Genomic DNA, 27,027 nt, shown 5'->3' with positions numbered 1-27,027 from the left:
ATGCGAGATGAACGTTACTTTTGGCTTCCTGCATGTTCTCATAGCATCTGCCCACTCATCCTTGTGAGATCGTCAGAGGGGGTTTCCTGCACGCAGCCTGTGCTGTGGCCCCGGCGTGGGGCTGATTGTCCTACTCCTGTGCTGTGATGGCCGATAGGAGCTCATGCAGTGGATACCGCTCATAGCAGAAACATGACAGGCAGGAGACGGCTTTGGGTTGTCCTGAACCCGAACTTCAAGCACCTGTCACTGCTGCGGGAAGAGCAGCACGCGGATGAAACAGACACAGAAGGAAATAAGCAGGAAAGGTTGTGGGCCCTTTTTGAAGCAGCGGGACTCAAGACAGCCAGCTGCCTGGCGCAGCTGCCACTGACGCCGCAGTGAGCCTCCATCTTTCCCACTATCTACTGAATCAGAGAAAGTGTCAGGTAACGTTTTTAGTGCCTTAAATTTAGAACGCGTGCTGAAAATCAGACCATACTTAAAATAGGGAGTGATATCCTCATTTGTTAAATAGTAAAAATGCCCTCAGCAGGGTTAATGTATCTTCCAACTTAATATCCTGAATGGAAAAGTCTGACCAGCATCCCAAAGACATGTTTGAAGCACAGTGTGAAAATCCAGCAAGCTCACGCCTGTAATCCTAGCACTTTGGGAGGCCGAGGTAGGTGGATCACCTGAGGTCAGGAGTTCAAAACCAGCCTGGCCATCATGGTGAAACCCCATCTTTGGAAAAAAAAAAAAAAAAAGAGAAAATCCAGCAAGCTGTGGACTGGCCGGGCCCCTGTGCTGTGAGACGCAGGACGGCAGGGTTGCGCGGGGCTGGCATTCCCGTGTTCATCGTGGCCTGCGCTGAGCCCTGCCTGACTTTGCAAGGAAACCACAAGGTAGAAAGAATGAGATCACAACATTTGTTTGCCTTGTCTAAAATGATCCTCTGATTTCGTCCAGTGCCTGCGTCAGGAGGAGAAAGCCGGGGAGCCTGCTTGTCTCGGGCAGGGAAAGCATTACAAGGGCGCATTGTGTCTCTGTCTTACTGTCTCTGGACCAAGGTTGTGTTTGCTTTTCTTATCTACCAGGTCCCAGTAAGCCGATGTCGTTGGCTAGGGTTTCCTCTGGTTAAGGAGAGGGCTGGCTTCCAAGAGCTAAAGACAATACAAATGCTGGGCTGTTGTTCAGATGGGATTCTAGACAGTAAGGGCTTGGAGTTCTGTGTTTACAAGTGAACCTGGAGGGGAGTATTGTTCGAGGTGCAGCTCACGCAGAGGCACGGGGACCTGGGCTCATTCGACCCTGCCACGGCACCCATGTGGATCAGTCCTAGCGCTTCTCCAGGAGGAAATCCAGATGCAAAATGACACCCACTTTAAGATGATTTCTAACTTTAAAACTCTGTGATCTGAGGGTCGAAACTGGCCAGGGACACATGGCTTCACCCCCTGGGAGGCTGCCAGACCATGGCTCTGGGGACAATAAATCCCACATCCAAATCTGAGGCAAGCTACCCAGGCCAGTTACTCGGCTCCTCAGAGTCTCATTGTCACCTGCCATTGGAGCTGGACATGGCACTGTCGTCTGAGCTCTGTGCCCCACTGCCGGCCTGGCCACCAAAGCTCTTCACCAAATCCGGCAAAATGACCGTCGTGCCTCCTATGAGCTTGTCTGAGAAGGGGCTTTCCCTGTGACGGACATCTCCAGTCAACTTCGATGTTTTTACAAAGTCAAGGTCTATCAATGCCAGCATTAGAAACTTCACAAATCAATCACAGATGGTCTGCATGGAGAACACTGGATGGATGAACCAACCGCAGGGTGCGTTCTCCCCAGCTGCACGCCCTGGCAAGGAGGCCAGGCCACAGACCTCTATCCTGAGAAGACATGAACTCTAGTGCAGGAGAGACAACTGTATCACACCAATCAGTGTGAATTGTGAACTGCCACAAGGAGAAAGGCCAGGAAAGAGAGGGGCACGGTGGTGTTCTAGTGTTACAAGGGGAAGCCAGTGAGGGCTTCCTGGAGGAGGTGGCATCTGAGCTGAGATCTGGAGGAGGAGAAAAATGTCCCAAAACTGCAGAGAGCCCAGGCTCTGCACCAGGAGGCAACTTGTTGGGCTCATGGAATTCAGAGGACAGGTGATAAGCAGAAGGGCCTTGAAGGCCAAAATTAGGACTTCTCCCTTCTAAAAGGCCTCTGTGCTCTGCTGTGTGACCTTGGGCAAGTTACTTCACCTCCTTGTGCTTTGCTTGCCTCATCTGTAAAGCAGCGAGGATAATGCATTACACTGGCTGAGAATTGAAGTAATTATTGCTGCAAAGGGCTTCTAAGGGTGCCTAATACTAGTAGGTACTCCTGTGTCTTGACAATTTCAATCATTATTATTTTGTCATCACTGTCACTCTTCCAGGGGACTAATGTCCCTGCTGTTCTGTCCAAATTAAACATTGTTTATCCCTGTGGGCATCTGGCGAGGTGGCTAGGAGAGCCCGGAGCTATTTCCTGTTGACGTGCCAGACTAGTCGTGGTTTCTCATGTGATCTTGTTTTGTCTAGATTCCAGAATTCTCTGATGGTTTCTGGACTGGGTCCCAGCTGGCTTGCTGGACGAATTCGGAAACACCTTGGTCTTACTTCCCTAAAATCTCCATCTACTTGAGAGACGAGAACTCCAGCAGGTCATTCCGTATCACGATCCTGCCTCAGGTATGAACTTGGATTTGTGCTTTGCTCTTTTTAGCGAGCAAAAGTGAAAGCGTTCCATGCATGACACGTGTATGATATGTCACACCTGCATTGGCTATCGTCACCACCATGATGCTGCAAAAGAGAGTCGCACTTATTACCGCCCCTGAGTCCAGGCAGGGCAGCGGCCCTCAGCCGGGCTCACTCACGTGTCTGCTCAGCTGGTGGTTGGCCAGACCCTGGTTGGCCTCCACCCAGGCTGGTGTAGGACGGCCTCACTTACATATCTGGTGGCAAGGTGGTGGAGGAATGGAGCCATGCATCTCTCTCCATCCGGCGGCTGAGTCACACATAGTAACAGGGACCTGAGAGAGAGAAAGGACCTGACATGCAGGGGCTCCCCCAGTGTCAGCCCAGAACTGGCCCCTGCCTCTTCCGGGGTGTGTGCTGCTGCCCACACAAGCCCAAGGCCAGCCCAGATTCCAGGGATGGGGGAATAGACGCCCGTCACGCTGGGAGGAGCCACAGAGCCACGTTGGCAAGGGTGTGGCTACAAGGGAAAGGGAAGAGACCTGGAGACACTTCTGTCACAGCTACCACATCACCATCATACTAGGTATAAAGGATAAAACTGGGCCGGGCGCGGTGGCTCATACCTGTAATCCCAGCACTTTGGGAGGCCAGGGCGGGTAGATCACCGGAGGTCAGAAGTTTGAGACCAGCCTGGCCAACATGTTGAAACCCCATCTCTACTAAAAATACAAAAATGAGCTGGATGTGATGGCGTATGCCTATAATCCCAGCTATTTGGGAGGCTGAGGCAGGAGAATGGCTTGAACCTGGTAGGTGGAGGTGGCGGTGAGCCGAGATCGCACCACTGCACTCCAGCCTGGGTGACAGAGTGAGACTTCGTCTCAAAAAAACAAACAAAAAATACTGGATTGTCCAATTTGAAGAGATCGTTGTTTTTTTTCTCCCCATACTCCCAGTACCCACTGACTCCCTCTTTATCCTGTATGTCTAATGAAATGGACCATGTCTGTCTTCCTCAGTCCCATTTCTCACCGCTTCCTGCTCCCCTCCGTTCCTGAGCCCTCGCCCTGTGGCTCTCACCAGCACTTCTGTCACCTGCAGAGCGCTGCCATGCCCCCAAGCCCCCACACTCTCTTCTTTTTGAAACTGTTGTCAGATTGCTCTTCCTAGACCACCGCCTTCACTCGAGCCTCCCCTGCTGTGAGCAAGCAGTCCATCCCCACGATGTAAATGCCCAGCGCTTCTGGCATAGCTGTCCATGGACTCCCACCAGACCCCCCCCTTCCAGTTCCTCAGCATTCCACTGCACCCCGACCCTCTGCTGCGTGGCCACTGACCCTCAGGGCCTCTCGCCTGCAACTGCCCCCCACCCCTTGTTCCGCCAAACCCTCTGCCTGAAATACCACCCCCCTTACTCCGCCCGTACATCCAGATTCTTCCCATCCTTTAAGACTCAACTCAAACAACCCAGCTTTTGTTGAAACTATGATGAGCAGAATAACCCATTTGTGAGGTTGCACCTCCCACTCAGCACGCATATTTTCTGTTCTGCTCATCTGGCACGGAATCATATCTTTAGGGTACGTTGTATGCTGTTGCCTTTTTCATTTGACTTCTATTTTCTTCTATTTCATTTTCTATTAATTATAAATTCCTCGAAGGTGAGAGCTGTGAGTGTAAAAGATCATCCTTCCCTCCCCAACGCCACCAGGCAGTGGAGGGAAAGTACATTGTAACTGTTTGTGGAATGGACCCATCAGTGGGTCTTTGTTGTAATTTGATGAATTTGGGATAAAGGGGATTGGACAAGGAAGGAGGAGTAATATCAGAAGAGAACTAGAAAATGCTACTGCTGCCTCTTCCTCATTTTCAGCCTTACATTGTGGGGATGTGTGTCCCAGAAAAGGAGAGACCTGGGGGAAAGGATTGAAAGCTTCAGGAGAAATTCAGGCCAACAGGAGACACCCGCTCTCACGAGAGGCTTGTGTTACACGCTCAGCACTGCGCTTCCCTCACGTTGTGACTTTGAGCAAAGTATTTAGCGCTGTCTGTGTCTCTTTAACTATAAAGAAGAAACAATAATACCTACCAAAGACATTTTCAGAAGAATGCAGTATCCCTGGATGAATGGCACTGCCCTGAGTGATGTTACAATGCTGTGTTTTCAGCATCTTTAAAATCGTGTGCTCTTGCTGATTACATTTTGGCCAGTAGAACAGTAGAATGTGGACATTATTTCATCAGCGTGGTGTGTAATAATGTCAGAACCCAGCTTGAGGGTGCAGGGGCGCACTGCTGAATAAATGTCAAGCACGAAGGACTCATAAGAAGCAGGAGGAGAAGGCAGGCATTTGGGGGAACCTCTTAGTCCAGGCAGGTTAGAGCCATGAAGACTTGCTTGGGCTCCTCAGTAGCTTTTAGGACCCAGCACTGGGCAAGCTCAGAAGCAGAATGAGAGAGGTTTGGGAACATTTCATGTCGTTTGCACATCTCTGCATATGAATTCATTATTGCTTTCACTTACAATGCTAGATATTTTTTGGTTGACTCTGACATGTTCACATTTTTGATTTTTAAAAATCCAATTTACCTGTTGTTTTCCTGATTTCTTACCCAGTGTCACATTCCACTTGCTTTCCATTCCCTTGCTGGGAGGGGACTCCAGTAGGAAGCTGGGAAAGATCACCCAGTGAGACCCCACACGCTCCACGTTCCCAGCAGAAAGGCCCTGCCCAGCAGCCTTTCTAGCACCGAGGGAAACCGCCAGGAGTCCTTGCCCCCACCTGGGACCTCTCAGACATGAATGCTAATAGGTTGGCAAACAATCACTCCTGCAGAAAAGAGTCAAGTCAAAAGCAATTACTTTAAACTTTGCCTACACCCAGCACTGTTTTCCAAAAGCCCGTGGGCTGAATCCTACGTGACCTATTGAAAATCGGCAGCTGCCTGCCCACAGGGGAGCTCCAAGGTTTCTTCCCAGCTTCTGCATTGTCCCTCCTTGGCCTGCTCTTCCGAGTGGTCACGTGGCAGCCCCTCCCTGCTGGTGTCCTCTCAGTCTTTTCTGCTCCCTCCGAAATTACCCCCTTGCCATCCCTCAGACCCTCTACAGCCAGAAGGCCCAGGGCTCTGTGTATTAGTGTGTCCACCTTCTTCCTCCGAGTCGTTCTTCCTGCCTCTGCTCTTTGAGGCGGACCATTACTCACAGGAAGGTTCGTTTTCTTACCATTTTGCAGTGTCGCTTTTCTCCAAACAGGTGGTATTTTGTCATACTCAGCCGCAGTATTCTCTAATTGCCAGCATTTCAATTGTTTGCTATTCAAAAGCCAAGAAATTGTTACTGCTGATAGGATCATGATTTGCTCACTGATTGTGTTAAGGTTTGACCCATTTCCCTGCATATTGTTGGCTCCAGGGATCTCAAGGGCCGACTTGAGTTCGGTTAACACTGCGCAGCACCTGTGGGAACCGACCCTCTCCCAGGGGAGAACTTCTGATCCACTGATGCTGTCTTCCTCTTTTCACTGAGGAAATTGTCCTGCCTCCCTCAGACTGCCTACTTTTAAAATTCTCTCTGTCCGAGAGGGAGGTGCATGATGGGCTCTAGGACAACTAGGAGCCATTACAGTGGATCCCGAGGGACGAGGACAGTGAGGACTTGGCCTGGGTGGGGCGAGGGAGGGATTCAATTCTGCTTCAGTTTCACGGGAAGGCTCGCAGGGGTCTGGTTACCATCTCCATGCAGGGTAAGAGAGAAAAGGACTGGCTCGGAGCTTCAGGGCCTCAGTAACTGGGTGAACCGTGAATCTACTGAGACAGAGAACGGTGGGAGAAGGCTGATTTAGGGGGGAATAGCCAGCATTCAGGCTGTTACCGGTTACACGGGAGAGGCTGACAGAGGTGGACAGGCTGGTGGACATTGTGTGGCAATGGTGGCCCAGGTCTGGGCTGGACAGGAGGAGGTAGGAGTCTCAGGTGAGACCACGGGGTGATCTAGGGCCATGGGGTGGGGCCAGATGGGTCACCCAAGGAGGGAAGATTGAGAGGAGGCCAGAGTCTAAGAGTGCTCTGATGCTTACAGGCAAGGAAGGTGAAGGAAATCCAATACAGGTGCCTGAGAAGGAGTGGCCTGGGAGTTAGAAAGAAGAGCATGGCCCTCTTAGAGCCCAAGTGAAGAAAGCTTCCATGCAGAGGGAGTGATAAGTGGGCACCAGTACCCATACGAGGGGTCTGTGTGGGCACTTCCCACCCTGTGGTCACTGCCTGGTTCCCCCTAGATTGGGAGCCTTGAGGGAACAGGGACTGTGTGGCATTCATCATTGTAGTCCTGGTACAGAGGGCAGCTTTGGAGCCCTGTGAAGTCCTCAGCGGGTAACTGCTGGGCAGATGGCCAGACGGAGGTGAGGACTAAACTCTTTTTTTTTTATTCTCTTGACTAAATTCCTACCTAAGAGGCCTGGAGAGTCTGCCCTACAAACCATAAAATCTCACCAGAGGGGTTTTATTTAACCCTGTGTTGCATGCCCTGCTTTCCAGCCTGGCCCTGGCATAATATCACATAACAAATACGGAAAGAAATTAAAATATTTTAACCCCAAATATACTTCCTTTTCATATCTTGAAATTGCCCTGCAGAGTTGTCTCTTGTGAGAAAAAAAAAATCTACTTTCTGTAAAAAACTCCTTTTTCCCTATTTTTTATTCTTGATAATTAACTAAGAGTCAGGGACCCTTTTATGCCCCGTAAGAAACATTTCACAACCTCTTCTCTTCATGCCTACGAGCTAAAAGCTTCCTCTGCGCAATAAAACTTTGATATTCACAATCCTTTCTCTTAATCCAAACATTTTCTTTCTATTAATCCCAGGTTAGATAAACTTAACTAATTATAAACCAGAACATTTTAAAATTTACCTCTAGCCTGGAAGCCCCACTTTGACTTGTCCTGCCTTTCTGAACCAAACCAATGTATATCTTAAAAGTATTTGATTGATGTCTGATGTTTCCCAAAATTGCATAAAACCAGGCTGCGCCCTAACCACCTCAGGCACATGTTCTCAGGACCTCCTGAGGGCTGTTTCATGCGCCATGATCATTCATATTTGGCTCAGAATAAATCCCTTCAAAATTATAGAGTTTGACTCTTGTCTGCAGACAGCTGGTTGGACATCTGGGTGGATGTACCTGCCAGTAACTCCAGGTGGTGGATACGGATCATCTGCTCTGTCCTGATCAATAATACTGATCACCATACTTTTGATCTTCTCTCCTTCTGGAGGGCAGGGATGAGATCATCTTTCTTTCCCTGCAACTCCCCCAGCACCTGGGAGGGTCCCGAGCATGCGTGTGACCTCAGCAGCTTTGTGATGTTGCCTGATTTGTACTTTTTCTTGTTTGTTTGCTCTCTCCTCTCTGACAAACAGCTTTACATTCAGCCCATGATGGGGGCCGGCCTGAATTATGAATGTTACCGATTCGGCATCTCCCCTTCCACAAACGCACTGGTGATCGGAGCCACAGTGATGGAGGGCTTCTACGTCGTCTTCGACAGAGCCCGGAAGAGGGTGGGCTTTGCAGCGAGCCCCTGTGCAGGTGAGCAATTCTAACATTGAATGGGGATCCCCGACAAGAGTCCCTTATGTAAATGTGCTGACTTGGAAGCCATTCTTGATGGCACATCAATTACCATTGAATTGTTTCCCTCCTTCCTATCACCAGGGATCAAAATCTCCTCAGTAAAATGGGTCATGGGGTGGCTGAGATAATTAAATGACATCATCCATGTAAAACTTCAAGTCCAGGGCTTGGCACTTGTAAAATGCTTTCTGAGTGTTAGTCCTGATAGTCAAGGAGTAAAAATATGCTGTGGAGCCTTGGAGTTGCATTACAGTTTTTTGACAGTTAAAGCAATGAGTAAGGAAGAAGTTTCATATTTAAGCTGTGTACATTTATTTTTCCTTAAAGCTGTCCTCATTTTGAAATAGGGAATGCCTATTATTGCCATTTCTTGAAATCCTAACATAATAAGACCAAGGAGCGCCTGTTTCTCATGGGGTTCCTTTGAAAGACGTGAGGGCGGCCCGCAGCATGACTCTGCAGTCTAGCTGAAGGGTTGGCAGGTCTTCAGAGAATCCAGGAGAGCACAAGAAAGTCAAGAGGTTGGTTAAACCCCATAAGCTTGGAAATGTCTTCAGATTTCACAGTTTGCTTGAAATGGAGTGCTTACACAGCACATGGTTTAATAGGAGGATTAGGTCTGAGAGTCCAGCCTGCAAGGCAGAGGCAAATCACAGAAGTGGGCATGAGATTGAATTGCCAGAGACAAGTGGAAGAAGAGCCTGAATCAGAGAAATGGCCAGGAGAGCTGTAGCCTTTCAAAATAAGATGTCAAGGGACTGAAAACAAAATTGGTGCATTCGATTTGAAGTCAGGAACAGAATGAAATCCCAAAGTCGTGCTGGTGATATGTGAAAGGAGAGAAAAATTAAGTGTGAGGTCAAAAAAAAATTGATGACAAGGAGGTGAAATAGAAGGAAATTTGGGAGTTGATAGTGAAATATAAGGTCATCATGTGGCTGAAGGAAAGGGGATGTGTAGGAATTTGATGGATGTGAGACACTGTTGGAGGGCAGGTGAGAGTCCTGGGCCCGCCATCCTAGGAGCCTCAGCTCAGACCTTCACTCTGATCTGAACCCAGATGAAGAGCTGCCAGGATGAGGTGTCTGGGCAGAATGCCAGGTAATCACAGCTGGATTATTCCAGGAGGGAGAGATTTCAGCTACTATTTTTTAATACCTAAAACATGGTCTTAAAACCGGACTCCTGGTAAGTAAAGCAGATGAGGGGTGCTTCATTAGCTGCCTTAGCAGAGTGGCATGTCAGAAAAGTAAAGTAACAATTTAGAGAGCAGAAACGTTAAAAGGAAAGATTGCATCTGGACTGTTAGGCCAATTCATATCCCATATAAATAAAATCATTCAACCCAGTGCACGTATATGATACATCGTGACGTGTCTGCGTGAATATCTGTGCAGAAGTATTTTTGCTTTGTTCTTGTGAGCAGACATGGAACCCTTGCATTGTCATGTTTCCGTCTTTGCCATGAGTAAATGTTTACCTTGTGCGTGTGCAATAACTCTTTCAGCCTATTCAGTTATCGTTGTGTGAGAACTTTGTAGCAGGAAGTGGGACTGAAATATCACTGAATTTCCTAACTGTGACTATTTGACTTCTTTTTAACCAGGGGAATCTAAGAACTTAAGCAATTTTGCCCACAGTTTCCGTTCTCTTGTTAAATGTCATTAAAGTAGAGGCCATTATGGGAACAGCTGTTAGAGTCCACTGAATACAGTAGAGTCTAATAACCATTTGTTTTTAAGTGAATTACTGTTGGAAATGGTGTAATATTAGGCATCCCTAGACAGGGCAACTTTTTGTCCCCGAATTTCACTGTGAATTATTTGCTAGGTGCTCTTCTATACATTTTTTTGTTGTTGTTCCTTTTTAAAAAATTTATTTAAGGTTTTGGTACTTAAACGTTTGATTTACCAGCTGGGGGAAAATATGCTGACCTGTGTCTCCTCTTCCTTGTGGATTGTTTAGCCATTAAAGTAATTACTTTCCTCAGGGCTGCAATTAAAGGCCCAGACAGTGCTTGATAGAACCCTTATAAATGGAATAGCTATGCTGCCTTTAAAATATATATGTGGTGTGTGTGTGTGTGTGTGTGTGTGTGTGTGTGTGTGTTTATTTTTTCATTATAAAATGTTTAACAAAAAAATACCTTTAAGTTACAGAAAATCATATACTGTGTGCGCATTGACGGAATATCTAGATTTAACATTTTGTCATATTTTCTTTAAAAAATTGTCATTGAAATGAGAAAACAAGTGTAACTAAAGTCCCACCCCATCCACCGCCTTCCCCAGCATTACTCATTATCCTGAAATTAGTGTATATTCCTATCTAAATTGCTATACATTTATAATTTTACTAGATGGGTGTGAGCACCTTCTAGTAATTATCTGTTGTTATGTAACAACTTGCCCCCAAATGTCACAACTCTCTATCACCTTCTGCAGTTTGTTTGTTTCTTTTTCTTCCTTCTTCCTTTCTTTCGATTGATTGATTGATTGAGACAGGGTCTTGCTCTGTCACTCAGGCTAGAGTAGAGTACAGTGGCATGATCAGGGCTCACTTCAGACGATCCTGGTTTAGATGATCCTCCAACCTCAACCTCCTGAGTAGCTGGGACTACAGGTGTGCAAGACTGCCCCAGATAATTGTTTGATATTTTGCGTAGAGGGAGTTTTGCCGTGTTGCCTAGGCTGGTCTCCAACTCCCTGGCTCAAGTGCTCAACCCCCTGTGGCCTCTCAAAGTGCTAGGATTACAAGGATATGCCATCACACCCAGCCTGGTTTTTGTTTTATTTTGTTTTGTTAAGAGACAGGGTCTCGCCTTGTTACCCAGGCTGGAGTGCAGTGGCATGATCTTGGCTCAGTGTAGCCTTCACCTCCTGAGCTCAAGCGATCCTCCCACCTCAGCCTGCCAAGTACCTGGGACTACAAACATGTGCCACCATGCCCAGAACATTTGTGATATTTTCTGCAGAGATGGGTTTTCACCATGTTGCCCAGGCTGGTCTTGAACCCCTGGGCTCAACTGATCCTCCCACCTTGGCATCCCAAAGTGCTAGGATTACAGGTGTGAGCCACCATGCCTGGCCATCTCGTGTAGTTTCTGAGGGCCAGGAATCGAGGTGGGTCTTACCCTGGTGTCTCTGGCCCAGCATTGCTCATGAGGCTGCAGCTATCTGAAGTCCTTTGTAGGAACTGGTTCCAAGCTCACTCTCATGGTGGCAGGAGTCCCGCTTCCCTCACGATTTGGACCTCACCCCAGGACTACCTGATGTCCTCTGGTCAGTGCTGAGCGAGTGATCCAAGAGAACACGTCAGAGCACCCAGGACAGACGCCCCAGTTTTCATCACCTAATCTTGGGAAGCGGCCCGTTCTTACTTCTACCCCACTCTGCTGGTTGCACAGAATGACCCCAATATGATGTGGGAAGGGACGACGCAGGTAAATGCCAGGAATCAGGGGCTGGTCATTAGCAGTTACCTTGGAAGGATCCTACCATATACTTAATCACAAAACCTAGGTTGGTTAATTTGTTTGTTTGGTTATTTTATTTTATTTTTAAATCTGCAGGAATGCTGTGTGTATCCTTGGTAGTGTGTAACCTTGGTCAACTCGACTTTATTGTTCAACATTACATTTCATAGATTTTCCATACTGATATGAGTACTAGGTCATTTGTTTTGACTGCATAGTATCTCACCTTATGAATGTATCTAGATTACCCATTTTTATCTTAACATTTGGGTTATTTCTGTATTGGCAATTATAAACAGTACTGCAGTGAACGTCTTTGTGTAGGTGAATGACATCTTCTAGAAATGGAATTTCTAAATGATTTAATATGCAGCTCTTCCGTGTTATTGGCTAAGGTTAAAATTGTCTTTATAGTAGCTGGAACATCAGCATTATATGAGAATTTCCATTCCCTAAAAGCATTACTGTCTTTGTTTTGTCTTTGTGTTTTGCTAATCCATGTACGTGAAGTAATGTCACATTTTAGTTGATGACTTTCAAGTTTACACAACTTTGGATATGTTTTTGGGATGTTTGAGCTTCTTCTCTGAGGGTAAATTTTTCTATTAATATCATATGCACATTTTTCTACCCATCTTTTTTATTGATAGACATGAGCTCCTTATATTTCTGAGATGTTATTTTTTCTGGGTTATACCATTTAATCTCCCTGACTTTTCTTTCTACTTTGATTTGGCACCTTTTATTCATATATATATCTTTAATTTAGTGAAATCAAGTTTACCAGTATTTCTCCCATGAATTATTCCCTGTGCCTTATTTAAGAAATACTTCCTTAATCCAAGAAAATAGTGGTAACTTTTCTTCTAAAGATACTGTATACTTTTTTCTTATTTTCTTCCAAAAAGTGAATTAGGAAATTAATTTTTATAAGGACATTCCATTTTCTCAGCATCATTAATGGATATATGTTTTCTCCTCCGATTTTTCCAGTATTTTATTATGAAAATATATCTACAGAAGAGACTAAAAATAATACAATGACATTCTGCATACCAACCATATAGATATAGTAATTTTTAACATTTTGCCATATACCAGTATGTGTGTATAGGTGACTATGTAGTTTTTGCTGAACCATTTGCAAATAAATTACAGATATCATGACTTTCACCCCTAAAAATTTTATTATGCATCTTAAAAATAAGGACATTCTCCTATATAAACACAATACCATAATCACACCTAAAAAAATTAATAATATTTGCTAAGTAGCATGACTATGTAAGCCACATGCAGATTTCCCCAGGTGTCCCTGAAATGTTTTCATTAGCTGTTTTGCTGTTTTGTTTCAGAAGGCCATTTCTTTTGTAGAATGTATCATATTTAGTTTTATCTGTTTCCTAATGAGATCATATAATGCATTGATTTTATCTCATATTTCCTTGAACTTAAGCCTAGAGGCTTAATCAGACTTGAGGTAATTTTTTTTTGCAAGATATCTAATAAATTTTAATAGCATCTTTGTCATGTACCAAGTCCCCATTTATACCTGAGCCTATTTCTGTGCATTCTGTTCCATTCCACGGGTCAAGTTGTCTACCCTTGGGCTAAGCCATCTAGTTTTAATTTTTTTTGGTTATGGAACAATGTCTGGCAGGGACTTGACTCTTCTTATTCTTCTCTGCAGTTCTCTTGACTACTTTTGCCCTTTTATTCAGCTTGTTGAGATCCCTGAAAAACCCTATTGGGATTTCTATTAGAACTGCATTGAACTTGCAGAATTAACTTGAGAAGAAACCAAATCTTTACCACATCAAGTTTTCCCCCACGAATGTGCCAGATCTTTTCATTTGTTTAGGTCTTCTTTTATGTCCTACTGTGTTTTTTTTGTAATTTTGTCCAAAAAGATTTCACACAAATACTTATTCCTATGTATACCTCTTAGTTCTTACCATAAAAAATGAGATGATTTTGCACTGCGTTTTCTGGTGGGTTGTTTGGAATACGGATGTGCAACTTTTATATATTAACCTTCTATCCAGCCACATTGCTAAGTTCTCCTTTTTAAAAACAGTTTCTAGAGTTACTTGGACTTTCTATTAAAACAGCCGTATAATCTGAAAATAATATATTTTAAATCATTTCTGATCTTTATATCCTTTTATTTGTATTTTTGTGATGACCTCTGAGACAATATTGAATACAAATGGTTACAATGGACATTTTTGTCTTTTTTCTTACTTTAAAGGAAATATTTCTCATTTTGCACCAGGGAGCATTATGCATAAGTTAGATTTGTGGAATTGCCTTCTTAATTCTAAATTTAGGGATTTCCAGTTTCTGAAAGTATTCAGTATGAATGGAAATGCTTTTTGACAATTTCCACATTAAACACATGCCTGCTCTATAATCAACATTCAACATTAAGTATATGCCTACTCTATAACCCAGCCGTTGTCACTCTTAGGTGTATGCAAAGTATGTAAGTGTATGTAATGAATGAAATGAGTATGTATGTATGAAATGAGTATGTAAGTGTATTGAGACTTAACCAGAAGATTCATAGCAGCTTTACACATAAAATAACTAAATAATACATACTTTAGTAGTTACATAAATACACAAAACATCCCAAAAGCCAACCAAAGGAAAAGAGTTTAAACAATTGTTTACTTGCCATTCAGTGGAACAACACACAGCAATTTTCTTTCTGTTGAAGAATGCACTTTTGGACATCTTTTAAAAAAGACTATGAAAGGTAAATTTTATTTTGCCTCAGTTCCAAATCACAATTTAGCTATAAATGGAATTCTAGATTGCTCGTGTTACATTAGTGTTTTGAAGTTTCAGTTTCATTGTCTTCAGGCTATGAGATGCTGAAGAAAAGACCCTAGTTGGTCTGAATTGTTGTACTTTTAAGGGTAATCTGTTGCCTTTCCTTAGTTTCCAGTAAGACTGCTTTTATTTTAAATTTCTAGTGTTCTGAATAGTGTTGTGAAGTTTCACTATGATGTGTCTAGATATAGGGTGGTTTCCCATCATGCTACACCCTTTATGTTCTCTGAATCTGACAACTCATGTCTTTTGTCATCAATCTTAGAGAATGCTCAGCTGTTACCTCTTCTACTGCTGCTTCATACACATTCTCTCTAGTCTTTTCTTCTGGATCTCTCATTTCAAGTAATGAGATTTCTCATTATTTATTTCGGTCCCTTGACCGTTCTTGTTCATGTTTTCCTCTCTATCTTTCTTTGCTGCATTCTGTGTAATTTCTTCAGATATATCTTATATTGGCCTAATTCTCTGTTCAGGTGTGTTCAATCTACTGTTTTAACCTATTCAGTGAGGTTTTTTTATTTCTTTTTTTGTGCTTTTTATTATTTTTATTATGTTTTGATTCCTTAATTGTCTTTGGTTTGGGAGGTCTTTTTATTTGAGTTTTTCATTTCAATGACTATATTTTTTATTTCTAGAAATTATAGCTTATACTTTTCCAAATATACCATTGCAGGGCACAGTGGCTCACACCTGTAGTCCCAAAACTTTAGGAGGCTGAGGCAGGAGAATTACTTGAGTCCAGAAGTTCAAGACCAGCCTGGGCAACTGTGTTATTTCATTCCCAGGCAGCTATAAAGACATACCTGGGATTGGGTAATTGATTAAGAAAAGAGTTTTAATTGGCTCATGGCTCTACAGGCTGTACAGACTTCTGCTTCTTGGGAGGCTTCAGGAAACTTACAATTGTGGCAGAAGATGAAGGGAAAGCAGGCACGGTCTTCACATGGCCAGAGAGAAAGAGAGAGAGAGAGAGAGAGAGAGCGAGTGCAGATGCTCCGCACTTTCAGACAATTATATCTTGTGAGAACTCTATCATGAAACAATACCGAGAGGTGGTGTTAAACTATTAGAAACCATGCCCAATGATCCAATCACCTTCCACCAGGCCCCACCTCCAACACTTAGTATCCCAATTCAGCATGAGATTTGGATGGAGACACAGCCAAACCATATCAACAACAAAATAAGACCCTGTCTACAGAAAAGCAAAAGGTTAGCCAAGCGTGGTGTGACATACCTGTGGTCCCAGCCACACTTGAGGCTGAGGCAGGAAGATCACTTGCGCCCAGGAGGTCAAGGCTGCAGTGAGCCATGATCATGTCATTGCACTCCAGCCTGGGAGACAGAACAGACTCTAAATAAATAAACAATATACCAGCTAACTTTTCTATAGTGTCATTTAACAATTTCATTGTGGCTTGGGTTTTCTTTATTTTTAGTTTTTTTTTTTTTTATTGAAAAGGCTAGGTAATATTCCAAAGGTAAAATATAGTACATAGTCACACTCCCTCAGAGGTAATCGTACTGCTAATGCCTAAAGTCCTTCCTTATTTGTTTTTTTTTTTTTTTTTTTGAGCCTCGTAGCCTATTATATGGGTGCTCCCGTATTTATTTAGCCAGTTCAATATTGATAGACATTTAGGTTGTTTTAAATCCTTTGTTGTTACAAATAATACTGCAGAGGACACCGTTTATATATATCATTTGCATATATAAAAGTATACGTCTAGGTTAAATTAGAATTGCTGAGTTAAAGGGTATCAATATTCGTAATTTTAATGAATATCACCTCATTGTCTTCCATAGAGCTTGTACTCATTGATACCTGGCCTTACCTTCTCTGGTAATGTAGATGGTGACCTGTTTCACCAGCCAGCCCGCCAACCTGGTCTTACCAAACTTAGAAATTTTGGTAATCTGACAGGTGAAAAATGATCATCTCTGTGTAGTTTTAATTTGTGTCGCTTTCTATGAGTGAGATTGAGTTTATTTTCATATGACTAAGCTCATTTGTCCTTTTCTGTGAACTACCCACTCATATCTTTGCCCATTGTTTTCTGTTGGATTATTCGTTTTTTGCATTAATTTGTAAGAACTCTTTATGTAATGGAGTAATTAATGATTTGCTTGGAGGAAAAAAAAACTATAATTTCTGTCTCAATTGTAAATGTTTTAAACTTTGCTTATGACATGCTTTAGTGTAAAAAAGTTTCCTTTGTATATTTAAATAGTTTGATATTTTGCTTTAAAGCCCTTGGGTCTACTGTTACATGTTAAATGACTTTCCTCACTAAAAGTGCTTTGTGACTTATTCAAGTGCTTTCCTGCTTGATTTAACTTGGCATGGAATGTATGGATTAAACTTCTTTTTTCCAGGATGACTACCCCATTGTTATAAAATTTATCAAATGATTTATCTTTTCTTTAAATTCTACAATTACCACATACCAGTAAATATTTTGGAGATGTATATCTATTTTTGAATTTTCTGTACTATTCCATTGATACAGTATTAGTTTCCTGTTATTCCTTTTTCAGAATGTTCCTACTCTTCTTAATTTTTCTTTCCTTTCATAAACCTTTGAGTCAGCCTGTTTAGTTTTAAAAAATGGTATATTAATGGGTTTTTAGTCACTTTAAACACAGCTGTGGTATAAACTTGTGCACATTGTTCTATTTTTCCATCACTTGTGGGGAATTCATCTTGTTTTTTTTTATCTACTGACTGCTCTCTCATAGTGGGCTTTTTTCTCACTTGCTTTGCAATTTTTTGTTGTGAGTTTATATTTAGAGGGAGCACATTTTTTCGTCCAAGAGAATTCAGTGTGCCTTGGGCTGTAAAGTGTTGCTGTAAAGCCATTTTACATTTGTTTCTGGAGTGTCTGCAGACCACAAGAATTTTGCGATTTGTATACCAGGTTGTGTGAATTAGATGCCAGCCATGCTTGAGGTGGAGGATTTAGGGGCTCCATTTCTCATGGCAGTTTCTTGCCCTCCTCCCCCAACCCCTTAGCCCCCTAGCTGAGCCAGGCTTCCTTGTTGGTCGAATTTCGCAGGTCCTCTCACCAATGGACAAGGCTTGCACAGGCATCTTGACCCCAGCGCCCACATCCTTGGTGCCCAGAGTTAAGTCTCTCACCCCTTCCGGTCATGGGAACCCAGCCGTAGGGCCTTTTTTCTGGGAGCGATGTCTCTTACTTCTGCGCTCAGCTATAGAGATAAAAAGTTATATTTTGTCCTCATTTCTCTGTGTTGAGGCTGGAAGAAGTTCTACCTTCACACCAGCCACTGTCTGAGGACCCGAAATCTTCAGGAGCTGCCCTTCTCTCACAGTGTTTTTTGTTTTTGTTTTTTAAATTATTATTCTGGTTTTCATGGTCATTTTTGTTTGTCAGATGATGCTTAGCCTAAGGGTTGGGGTGTGGGGAGCACTGAGTAGGAGTTCCTTGATTGGAATTTCCTGGGGAGCGCCTTCAAAATACACCTGGTCGACCTCCTCATGTCCTTTTCCAGCCAGGGTACAGCAGGATGGTGGTGGGTGGGAAGGTGATGGGTATTTTGGAAAAATTTCCCCAGGTGCTTCTCTTATGCTGACCCTGCCTGTCCTCGGCCCACCCCCACCGCTGCTCAGAATCATTACTGCAGTCACATCGGCTGGAGGTCAGGGTGTGTTATTGCTCTGGCCAGCGTCTCATATCTGACACAGATTCTAGGGACTGGAGCACTTTCAACCGCCTCTGTGTTGCTGGGCTGAGTGTCCTATGGCTAAGAAAATAATGGAGTGTTAAAATTGACAACTCTCTGTTATTTTAATGTATCCAAAGCTTATGAAATACCACCCATCATGTCTTTTTATAGATTGAGACATTTAGCACCCAAGAGCTGTATAGATCTCAGCTTGTACAACTCGAGACGCATCATGGATGATGGCAACCATTTGACTGTGAATTTTTCTAACTGCAGGTTGAAGTGGATCATCTGGTGCATGCTCATGTTTAAAAATAGGCAAGTTAGCTGTTAAGAGCAGAGTTTCAGAGATACGCCTCTGCCATCTACTTAGACTACAATCAAAAGACACTAAAGCCAGGAACCCCAAAGGTGTAGCTCAGGCAGTAGCTCTGTTTCCTCGTTTTACAGAAATAAACACTGAGGGACCCAGATGGTCCATGGCCTTCACATGGTTGCAGAGAAAAAAACTGACTCTGGGTCCAGAACCCCTGTCTGAAACTCCAGAATGTTCTTCTAAGCAAACCATGCCTACTCAGAAAGCATCTCAGTACCAGATAATCAGCGTGGTGGGACAGTTCTCATTATTTTCTATGCTATAGGGAAAAAGACCTGATCATTATAATTTTTATCCTTGGTTAAATTATAGATTTCCACAGGCACTCATTATCAACCAGATCCTGACCTTTCAGAGAAAATACACAATTAACACTGTGACATTCCTAAAAGAATTTAAAAAAACAATGTAGTAACAGAGGACACTTATGTAGCACTGATCTTAGCCCAAGACTATACTAAGTGCTTAACAACTATTAACTTGATTGTTCTTACAAGACTGACTTATAGGGGCTGTTATTATCTTCATTTTATAGATGACAAAACTGGGGGCAAAGAAGTTAAGTAACTTGGCCCAGATCACACAGTTTGTATGTGGGAGCTGGGATTGAAACCCCAGAAGTCTGGCCCCAGGGTCATGCTCTCACCCACTGCATACAATGGCCTCTCATAAATCAATCCGGCATACAAGTTAGACTCTGCTTTTTAACCATAGAATTAGTCCTGTAAGTAATAAATGTAGAGACCATGCAGTGAATGGCATTCCTGATTCCAGAAGGAATTTTAAATCAGCTTTTCTTTAATGCTAAGCAGCTAGTTAGCAAGTATGAGAATGTAGTTGTTTCTGGATAATGCTTGATGTCTGACAATCTTAAATTGGTGCTGTTTTTCAAAAACTTGAAAACAAAATCCATGAGTCTTCTAATTATAAAAGTGATACATGTCTACTGGGGAGGCTGAGGTGGTGGGAGGATGGCATGAGTTCAGGAGTGTGAGCTGCAATGTGCTACTATCATGTCTGTAAATACCACTGCACTCCAGCCTGGGCAGCATAGCCAGGCCCCATCTCCAAAAAAAAATAAAAAGTAATACATGGTCTATTGAAGAAAATTGATTTTAATTGTTTGTTTGCTTGTTTTTGTATTTTTATTATACACACCACACACAGGACATACAAAAAAAAATGGGTATGAACTCAGGCATTCAGCTGGAAGAACAGTAGTAAATCAATGCTCATGGAGCTGGTGTGACTGAGATTGGTTTGGTTTTTCTTTTCTAATCTCAATGTGATTATGTCACATGTGTTATTGTTTGACACACTTCGACTCCCTTATTCTTTTGACTTTTTAAAACAGCTTTGTTGGAATATAATTGGTGTAAAATAAACAGTTCATGTTGAAAGGATACAGTTTGATAAGTGTTACATCCGTGCACATCTTTGAAGCCATCACCACGAGGGAGTGGTCCTATGCCTTGAGCTGTTTTCCCTGCCCCCCAGGTCCTACGGACCCCATGCCATTCCCAGGAAACCCCTGACCTGCCTTCTGTCACTGTAGACTAGTTTGCATTTGTTAGAATTTTATATAAATGAAATCATACAGTACATATTCCATTTTGTTTGACTGCTTTCACACAATGTAATTATTTTGAGGTTCATCTATAATGTTTCACTTTTGATAGTTCATTATTTTATTGCAGATCAATGCTCTATTGTGTTTAGACCTTACAATTTCTTTATCCTCATACACCTGTTAGTGACCTTTTGGGTTGTTGCCAAGTTTTGTTTTTTTTAGCAATTATAAATAAAGCTGCCGTGAACAATAGCATGCAAGTCCTTGGACACATATTTTTATTCCTCCTGGATAAACAAATAGGTGTGGAATGGCTGAGTTATATAACAAGTATGTTTCACTTGCTGCCAAACTGGTTTTCAAAGTTGGCTGTATAATGTCACATTTCTGCCAGCAGTGTATGAAAGTTCCAGTTGTCAAACAGCCTCACCAACATTTGACATGGTCAGTATTTTTATTTAATAGGTATTAATATTTAGTGGTCTCATTGTGGTTTTAATTTGCATTTCGCTAATGACTAATGATCCTGAATATCTTTTTAGGTGCTTTTTTTTACCATTCATGTATCTTTTTAAATGAAGTGTCTTTTCAAATGTTCTTGCCCATTTTTGTATAGACTTGTTTGTTTTCTCATTATTGAGTCTTCAGAGTTATATATTAAGAATACATGTCCTTTATCAGAAATTTGGCTTGTAAATATTTTTGCCAAGTCTTTTTGTCTCTTAATATTTTCTTTTAAAGAGAAGTTCTTATTTAATTTTGATAAGATCATTTTTGTTTTTTTATTTTACAAATTGTGCTTTTGGGTATGCTAAGAAATTTTTCGCCCGATCCAAAGACACAGAGATTTCCTCCTGTGTTTCTTTCTAGAAGTGTTGTAGTTTTTTAGAAATGTTATTTAAAAAAAAAAATAGAGATGGGGTTTCACTCTGTTACCAGAGTGGAGTACAGTAGTGTGAGTATACATACATACAGCAGTGTGAGTTCCTTGCAGCCTCCATCCTCTGGCCTCAAGTGATCCTACCACCACAGCCACCTAAAGAGCTGGGAATACAGGTGTGAGCCACCACCACACCTGGCCACAAATGTGTTATTTAGTTTCCAAATAATTAGGGATTTTTCCAGAAGCTTTCTGTTGCTGACTTCTAATTTAACCTCAGTGTGGTCAGGGAATATAGTTTTTAGGAATTGAATCTTTTGGAATTTATTGAAACTTGTTTCATCACCCAGAATATAGTCTATCATGGTAAATATCTCTTGTGCTCTTGAAAACAGTGTACATTCTGCTATTATGGATAGAGTGTTTTATAATAGGTCAAGTTAGTTGATAGCGTTGTTTAGATATTCTATACCATTACTTATTTGCTGTCTACTTGCTCTATTATTGAGAAAGGGATATTGGAATCTCTGACTGTATTTGTGGATTTGTGGATTTCTCTTTGCATTTTCATCAATCTTGTTTTATGTAATTTGAAACACTGTTACTAGGTACAAAACCATTGGGATTTTTATGTCCATTTATTAAGGGAACATTTTATCATTATGAAACTACTATATCTCTGATAATTCTTTTTGATCTGTATCTATTCTGTCTAGTAGTAATGTAGCCACTCTGGATTTCTTTTGATAAGCATTAATATGATACTTTTTTTCATTTGTTTACTTTTAACATTGTGAAGGGGTTTTTTTTTCTTTTTCCTTTTTTCTTTTTTTTTTTTCCTGAGATGGAGTTTCACTCTTGTTGCCCAGGCTAGAGTGCAATGGCACGATCTTGGCCCACCACAACCTCCACCTCTTGGGTTCAAGCAATTCTCCTGCCTCAGCCTCCTGAGTAGCTGGGATTACAGGTATGCGCCACCATGCCTGGCTGATTTTGTATTTTTGGTAGAGACGGGGTTTCTCCATGTTGGTCAGGCTGATCTTGAACTCCCCAATCTCAGGTGATCTGCCCACCTTGGCCTCCCAAAGTGCTGGGATTACAGGCATAAGCCACTGTGCTCGCAGCATTTTGAGTCTTTGCATTAAAAGCGAGTTTCTTGTAGGCAGAATATACTTGGATCTTGCTTTTTATCTAATTTAGCAATCTCTGCTTTTTAGTTGTGATGTTTAAATCAGAGATCCACAAACAATTGCCCGTAGGCTGAATCTGGCAGGTACCTTGTTTCTGTATGGCCTGTGAGCTAAGAATAGTTTTTACATTTTTAAAGGGTTGAAAAGAAACAAAGAAGCTAACCTAAAAAGCTTAACATATTTACAATCTGGCCCTTTATGAAAAAAGTTTGCTAAATGCTAGCTTAGAATATTTATAATTAATGTATGATTGATATGTCTCTGTTTAACCAGGAACACAACAAAGAAAACTATTTTTCTTTTTGTCCTTTTTGTCTCATTTTTTCCTTTTTTGTTGCTTTCATTTGGATTATTTTCTATTTATGTATATCTTCTTTGCTAGCTTACTAGCTATAACTCTTTACTTAGTGATTGCTTTAGGATGTATAGTATAAGTTCATTTTAACTGATCAGAGTCTACCACTTCGTATATTCTAAAAGCCTTATAACAATACACTTCTATGTCTCTTCTTCAGTCCTTTATCCTATTATTGGCATGTATTTTATCTATGCCTATATTATAAGCCACCTGGCACATTGTTATAATTGTTGCGTTAGTTAATTTTTTAAAATATTTAAAATTAAAAGCAAAGATTTTATAACTACTATATAGTTTCTATTTCTGGTGTTCATCATTCTTTTGTGTAGATTCAAGTTTCCTTCTGATGTCCTTTTTCTTCTGCTTGAAGAACTTTCTCTAGTGAAAATCCGTAATGACTTATCTCAATTTGCGTATGACTGAAAACATTTTTATTTCATCTTAATTTTTAAAAGATATTTTTGCTAGGTATAGAGTTCTAGGTTGACAGGGCTTTTTCTACCTCCAGTATTTTAAAGATGTTGCTCTATTGTCTTCTGGTTTGCATTGCTTCCAACATGAAATCATCTGTAATCCTTATTTTTATTCATTTGTACATAATATTTCTTCTTTCTCTCTCTCTGCTTTTAAGAAATTTTTATTACTGTTTTTCAGCAGTTCACTATTATCATCTATGTCATTTTTTTGTGTTTGGGGTCCTTTGGGCTTTTCGGATCTGTTGGATTTACAGTTTCATCAAATTTGGAAAAATTTTGGTCATTGATTTTTCACATATTTTTTGCCTCACAATCCCCTTTATCTTTTGAGTACTCTGATTACATGATTTAGCAGCTTGATGTTGTCCACACTTTGATGTTTTCTCTTTTTATTTTTCAGTTTTTTTTCTCTTGGCTTCATTTTGGATGGTTTCTGTTACGTTTTTTAATTCATTAGTCTTTCTGCGGCATATAATCTGCTATTACAACTATCCAGTATGTTTTTATCTCACATATTGCAATTTTTACCTCTAGAAATTTGATTTAGATCTTTAATGTTTTCTGTGTCTCTATTTAACATGTTTAACATTTTATCTAGCATCTGAGTAGAATACAGTCATAATAAATATCTTGATATCCTGCCTGCTAATTCTATCGTCTGTGCCATTTCTAAGTTCCAATTGATTGATTTTACTCCCTGCTATGAACTGTGTTTTCCTGTTTCCTCGAATAATTAGTGCTATAGAATACATGTTTATGTCCTGCCAAAATTCTTATGTTGAAACCTAATCTCCAAAGCGATGATATTTGGAGTTGGGGCCTTTGAAAGGTGATTAGGTCATGAGGGCAGAGCTTTTCTTTGTAAATGGAATTAGCGCCCTTATTAAAAGACAGTCCAGGAGAGCTCCCTTGTCTCTTGTACCTTGTCTCTCTCTGTGTTAAGCAAAATCATTATCTACCAACCAGGAAATGGGAGTGTAGATTGACTGCAGGCTGCGTCCCTCTGTTCTCGGGTGTTGGCAGGCTCTAGTTCCTTGTCTTTCTTTTTCAGTGCACTTTTTAAAAAAAGACATATTAAGACAGAATCCACATTAGCAAGAAAATGCAGTCACTTTGCAAAGTAATCGAGCCTGTTTTCCTCTGATTTTAAAAACCATTTTTTTCAGGCCACTATCCCACTGTTATTTTGACTTTTTCTTTCCTCAGTCAAAAAGGGGATTGTTTGGCAGCTCTGAAGATCTTGAAGCTTTAGTTATAGAAAAATTAAATGCTTTGCAGTGTTATTTTCTGGTGCCAAAATACTGATTTCTGTGATTACATATAGGAAAAATGGATAATGAGACCTATTTCTTTTTTGTATTGCAAGTAAAGCTTAAATTCCATATTCCTGAAAGGATCAGAGAAGCTTAGTGTAAGGGAAGGAAGTCTACTGATAATCCACAAACTGGCTTTAAGAAATCATCTCAGCTTTCTTCTTGGTTTGAAGTTATTCAAGAGTCTCTAGCAGAAGTCACCGAGCGAATCTTAACTGTGTTTCTCTTTGTCACCAGGGATGTCATGAATTAGGTGTTGCGTTCACTTACTGCTCCTGGCTGTAGATGAGACCTAGGATAAGAGTGGAGCAGGGAGGGTCTCAAGCCAGTCTGACCCTGGGAGTTCTCGCAACCCGCGGGGCCTGTGGGTCAGGCTGATGTGAGGTCCCTGTCTGTAGCAGAATCCATGGTAGAGAGTGGACTCAAGCTGACTCCACCAGGGGAAATTCCCCATGACACAGGCAGGTCCAACTGAGCTTTCTGTGGTAGACTCCCCTATTCTTTCTCCCCTTTCTCCTCTTTTCTCATCTCCACGGAGGAAGCACAACCCACGCAACTGTCATGACCAGGCACTGACATGCACTCTCACCTGCATAGCGCTGCCGCCTCACCGGCCTTCCACGAAGCACAGGGTGCTCCCATAGGTGCCCCACCGCAGTTCCCCTCCACACCTAGGCTCCGTACCCGCAGACCTTGAAACACACCGTCATTCCAGTGTGCACGGACTGGACCCCCGAAGGCACACCGCGTGGTGACCCCCTCGGTGCTTCCTGAGTTGTCTAAGCCACGGGGACCTGAGTATCACTTTGTGGTTTAATCAGCCAAGGGGTTCTCTCTGTGTCAGATGGGGGAGGTGGTCTGCTCATGTCACAGCTCTGGATTTTCCCTTTATGTCTCCGTAGAAATTGCAGGTGCTGCAGTGTCTGAAATTTCTGGGCCATTCTCAACGGAGGACGTAGCCAGCAACTGTGTCCCTGCCCAGTCTTTGAGCGAGCCCATTTTGTGGATCGTGTCGTACGCGCTCATGAGTGTGTGTGGAGCCATCCTCCTTGTCTTAATCGTCCTGCTCCTGTTGCCGTTCCGGTGTCAGTGTCGCCTCCGGGACCCTGAGGTCGTGAATGATGAGTCCTCTCTGGTCAGACATCGCTGGAAATGAAGAGCCAAGCCGGACCTCAAGCAACTGTGGACTCAGCTATTTAAAAAAAAAATTCACATTTCAAGGGCAGCGGCCACCCGTCTTCAATCTCCGTTCTGCTCCCAGATGCCTTCCAGATTCACTGTCTTTTGATTCTTGATTTTCAAGCTTTCAGATCTTCCCTACTTCCAAGAAAAATGATAATGAAAAAAAAAAAAAAAACATTAAAAACCAAAAAAGAATGGATTGGGCTGCAGGCTCTATGGGATTGGTTATGCCAAACTGTCTAGGTGTGCCACGAACACAAAACCAAACCAAGTGTTGGCTAGTTCTCTTCTCTCTCCAATCTCTGGAAAAATAAGTGCACATAGTTAACTCCTTAGCTCACGGGAAGCTTTTTGTATTAATCGCCTTTGAGGGTATTTTGTGCCAGACCTCAACCTGGGTCAAAGTGGTGTAAGAAGGCTTGCAGTATGATGGCAGGAGAAGCAGCCTGGGGCCTGGGGATGTAACCATACTGTCCCCTTCAGAGCTGGAAAAAGAGCCACAGGCCCCTTTTGTGGGTTTCTCTGTGCTCTGAGTGGGAGCCAGAATTCACTAGGTCATTGACCAATGGTCCTCACCAGCCTCTTGTGAAGATGGAAGGCCTTTTGCCCATCGAGGTAGAGTGGGAAGGAAACCTCCTCTTTTGTACCCAATACTTCTGTTGTGTTGTTGGTGCGAAAGTAAAAACACTACCTCTTCTGAGACTTTGCCCAGGGTCCTGTGCCTGGGTGGGGGTGCAGGCAGCCTTGACGGCAGCTCTTCCCCTCACCCAAAAGAATCATCATCCCAACAGCCAAGACCCAACAGGTGCTGAACTGCATCGACCAGGAAGAGAGTTCTGTCACCAAGCTGGCCACTATCACGTATGCTTACTCTTGCTTAAAATTAATAAATCGTGTTTTCATGAAAAAAAAAAAAAAAACTCTTCTATTTCACTAGCTTAGTTGTCTCTTTTTCAAATTTTCTCTAGAAGTAGGTTGGTTATTGCCCTGTTGGGAAACAGGGAGATGGCCTGATGCCCCTATTTCTGACCAGCTGTTGCAGAAGGAAGATGCAAGATGTACAGAAGACACGAGGGAGCGTCTACTAATCCCCATGCTTCGAAGCCACGTGTTTCCCTTTGCAGAACCGGCTAGGCTCAAGGATACCCAGCCAATCAGCTTAAAATGTTTAGCAGTTGACCTCTGTGCTTCTTCCCTTGGGGTGTTTAATCTTTGGTAACAGGTGTACAGTGGTAGCCTTATGTGGGGCAATCCCTACTTTCTGTCACTCATTGAGGCCTTTGCCAAAGAAAAGTGGAAGCCCTTACCTCGACATAGCCAGCCTGCTATGATCTG

The 27,027-nt window shown here is 42.3% G+C and overlaps 1 protein-coding gene across 3 annotated transcripts in view; it reads left to right on the top strand.

Moving 5' to 3' along the window:
* BACE2 (beta-secretase 2) overlaps positions 1–25,718 on the top strand; it is a 96,923-nt gene extending 71,205 nt beyond the window's left edge. For 2 of the 3 annotated variants that reach the window (XM_032276833.1, XM_032276835.1), the window contains exons 7-9: positions 2,550–2,699; positions 8,131–8,299; positions 25,413–25,718. In XM_032276833.1, the coding sequence (XP_032132724.1) occupies positions 2,550–2,699; positions 8,131–8,299; positions 25,413–25,666 (573 nt within the window). In that variant the 3' untranslated portion in view covers positions 25,667–25,718. The remainder of the gene's footprint in view (positions 1–2,549; positions 2,700–8,130; positions 8,300–25,412) is intronic. The other variant, XM_032276834.1, reaches the window with a different exon arrangement.
* The last annotated feature ends 1,309 nt before the right edge of the window (positions 25,719–27,027 follow it).

Source organism: Sapajus apella, unplaced genomic scaffold, assembly GCF_009761245.1.
Source record: "Sapajus apella isolate SASKATOON/1434 unplaced genomic scaffold, GSC_monkey_1.0 scaffold8, whole genome shotgun sequence".
Classification (NCBI taxonomy): Eukaryota; Metazoa; Chordata; class Mammalia; order Primates; family Cebidae; genus Sapajus; species Sapajus apella.
This window is presented reverse-complemented; position numbering and strand designations above follow the sequence as displayed.